This window comes from Prenolepis imparis, unplaced genomic scaffold (assembly GCF_030444845.1).
Source record: "Prenolepis imparis isolate NDT839.2.m4 unplaced genomic scaffold, iyPreImpa1.0 SCAF_733, whole genome shotgun sequence".
NCBI lineage: Eukaryota > Metazoa > Arthropoda > Insecta > Hymenoptera > Formicidae > Prenolepis > Prenolepis imparis.
The window spans coordinates 1-3218 of record NW_028141891.1 but is presented as its reverse complement, the minus strand read 5'-3'; the positions used below and the strand labels follow the sequence as shown (position 1 = coordinate 3218).

At 43.3% G+C, this 3218-nt stretch overlaps 1 protein-coding gene across 1 annotated transcript; it reads left to right on the top strand.

The window, feature by feature from the left end:
* Window positions 1-250: 250 nt before the first annotated feature.
* On the top strand, window positions 251-694 carry LOC145948820 (protein GVQW3-like). The gene has a single exon (XM_083058376.1). The coding sequence runs from the start codon at window positions 251-253 to the stop codon at window positions 692-694; it is 444 nt and encodes a 147-aa protein (XP_082914502.1).
* Window positions 695-3218: the final 2524 nt, after the last annotated feature.

The window sequence follows — 3218 nt, the reverse complement described above, 5'->3', positions numbered from 1 at the left end:
GAGGGATGTATGATAAGTACCCGTGTTTAACGACTGATAGCGCCACTGACTCAAAATCTGTATACTATTGTTTAATTTCATCTTTCAACTGTCGCCTGTCAAAATTTCAGACATATTTATCGAATAGATTTTGTTTTAAAGCTGTTAAAATTGGGCAAGTTTGTATTTGTTTGCAATCATGGAAAAAGAGCAATATCGGTCAGTGATTCGATTTCTTTTTTTGGATGGGAAGACGTGTGAGGAAATCAAAATGCAGTTGCATGCCGTTTATAAGGATCATGCACCTTCGATGACTACCATCAGATATTGGTTTAATGAATTCAAGCGAGGCCGAACATCCGTTTTTGATGAAGAGCGTCCAGGCCGTCCGATTGTGGTGACTACGGAGGATATGGTCAACAAAATCCATGATATCGTGTTAACAGACCGCCGAGTGAAGATCAGAGAGATTGCTGACATTGTAGGCATCTCAATTGAACGCGTACAAAATATCTTACACGAAAAATTGGGCATGAGAAAGCTATCGGCGAGATGGGTGCCGCGTTTGCTCACAGTGGAACAAAAACGGAACCGCATGACAACTTCAGAGTACTGTTTGGACATGTTTAAGCGCAATCCGAAAGAGTTTCTGCGGCGTTTCATAACTATTGACGAAACATGGATCCATCACGCCAGAATCGAAAGAACAGTCTAAACAGTGGACTTCACCCGGCGAACCTGCTCCAAAGAAGGCAAAAACGGTTCCATCGGCCGGAAAGGTCATGGCCACCGTTTTTTGGGATTCGCGAGGCATCATCTTCACCGACTATTTGGAGAAGGGAAGGACAATTACGGGGCAGTACTATGCTGATTTATTGGGCCGATTCGACGCTGAATTGAGAAGAAAACGGCCCCATTTGGCGAAGAAGAAAGTGCTCTTTCACCACGACAACGCACCAGCTCACTCGTCCGCAATCGCTACAGCAAAACTGGTCGAATTACGCTATGAATTGCTACCTCATCCACCATATTCCCCCGATTTGGCCCCCTGTGACTTTTTTTTGTTTCCAAACATGAAAAAATGGCTTGGCGGAAAGCGGTTCACGTCAAACGAAGAAGTTATCGCGGAAACAGAAGCCTATTTTGCGGAGTTCGAAAAATCATATTTTTTGAATGGCTTAAAAAAGTTGGAATATCGGTGGACTAAATGTATTGAACTAAAAGGAGACTGTGTTGAAAAATAAATAAAAAAAAATTTTTTTTAATGCGTTTTCTTCCCTAACACGGGTACTTATCATACACCCCTCGTATATATATACAGGGTGTTCGGGAACTCCGGTGCCAACCGTTGAGGGGTTGTAGGGTAGGTGAAAATATGCAACTTTTATTAATAAACATGTAGTCTCCGACGACGCCTGTCAACGATGCACGACTGCAAAGCAGAGATGGCGCTCCGCGCTCAGCGGCGCCTGCGCACACGTACGAGGCTCTTTCCTTGTGTTCGTGGTGGCAGCGTCTCGAAACTGGCATCTCTGCGACGCAAAGCAGCGAACGCCTAGTCCACACTGATCTCAGTTCAGCGTTTTGTTTCGGAAATTAAATCGACATGTTTACATTTGCGGAGATGACAGACATGCATCTTGTGTTCGGTGAGGCTCGCTGCAATACAAGACTTGCTGAAAGGATCTACCGTGAGAGATTTCCTAATCGGCGACACCCCTGTCGGAAAACATTTGCAGCCATCGATCGTCGCTTGCGGGAACTGGGAACGATGACGGTGAACAGATTAGACACCGGAGCAAGAAGACTTGTCCGGACCGTTGATTTTGAGGAGGATATTCTGGAAAGATTTGAAAATGAACCGTCCACTAGCACTCGCGCCATCGGCCATGCTATGGGAGTCGCCCACAATACTGTCTGGAAAGTCGTACACGAACAACAATTACACCCCTACCATCTACAGAAGGTGCAAGCAATGGGCCCAGCTGACTTCCCGCTTCGTGTGAATTTCTGTCAGTGGTACCTTAATCGCCTCGTAGACAATCCACATTTTGGTAGCATGGTTTTGTTCTCTGACGAAGCGCAATTCACAAAGGATGGCCTCTTCAACAGCCGTAACAGCCATCTTTGGAATGACGAGAATCCTCACGCGAAACACATCAGGACCCATCAGCAACGGTTTTCTGTAAACATTTGGGCTGCAATCTTAGGTGATCAATTGATCGGCCCGTTCGTGTTGCCACCTCGCCTGAACGGGAACAATTACTTGCAGTTCCTCCGCGAAACCCTGCCTGAGTTAATCGAAGATGTGATGTTGTTTGTACGTAATCAGATGTGGTATTAGCACGATGGTGCGCCGGCCCATTTCTCCCGAGCAGTGCGGGACTATCTTGATCAAACCTACCCTGGTCGCTGGATAGGCAAAGGAGGTCCAGTTGCATGGCCACTTCGCTCCCCAGACTAGACTTCTCTGGATTTTTTCCTTTGGGGTCATGTAAAGAGCCTAGTGTACGCCACTCCTGTAGAAACAGTAGAGGACCTGACTGCGAGGATCTTCAATGCTTGTGAGGTCGTCCAGCATACACCAGGCATTTTCGAACGAGTTCGGCAAAGTATGGTGCGGCGGTGTAATGCCTGCATTGAATTAGGAGGTCGCCATTTCGAGCATCTTTTGTGATTGCATTTTTTGTGAAGGAAAAATAATAAAGTTACTGGCGTCGACAGGCGTCGTCGGAGACCACATGTTTATTAAATATAAAGAAAGAGAAAAATATGTTTCTACTTAATAATCAGATTTTCCTTGCTGTTACATAAAACGTTACACATAGGTTCAAAATATTATAATTTCATAACGCCATAAAAAATAAAAATAAATATAGAGGTAGTTAAATATCAACATGATTTAAGCATTTAAATTTAAATTAAAAAAATGTTGTTTTCATATCAAATATTCTAATGTAAAATGCAAAATTTTTCATCAGATATCAAATATAAGCAAGAATGTTCTCCAATGTATAGAACTTTACCCTCCAAATCTATATCTTGTAGACTTTGTTGGGAACGTCAAAGATTGATATGTACGATTATATTTAAATATCTTAATTATATCACACGCATCACATTCTCCCTTTCACGTCCCAAGTAAGTAAAGTTTTTTGTTCTTTGTGCTTGTAATCATTTATATATCGCTCTCATTCTCGAAGAATTGCTATGAGTACTCTGCGTTGATACCACTGCTT

What these genes read in the sequence shown, in the direction of transcription:
- LOC145948820 (XM_083058376.1), top strand. Translation starts at nt 251, where the DNA reads ATGCAGTTGCATGCCGTTTATAAGGATCATGCACCTTCGATGACTACC.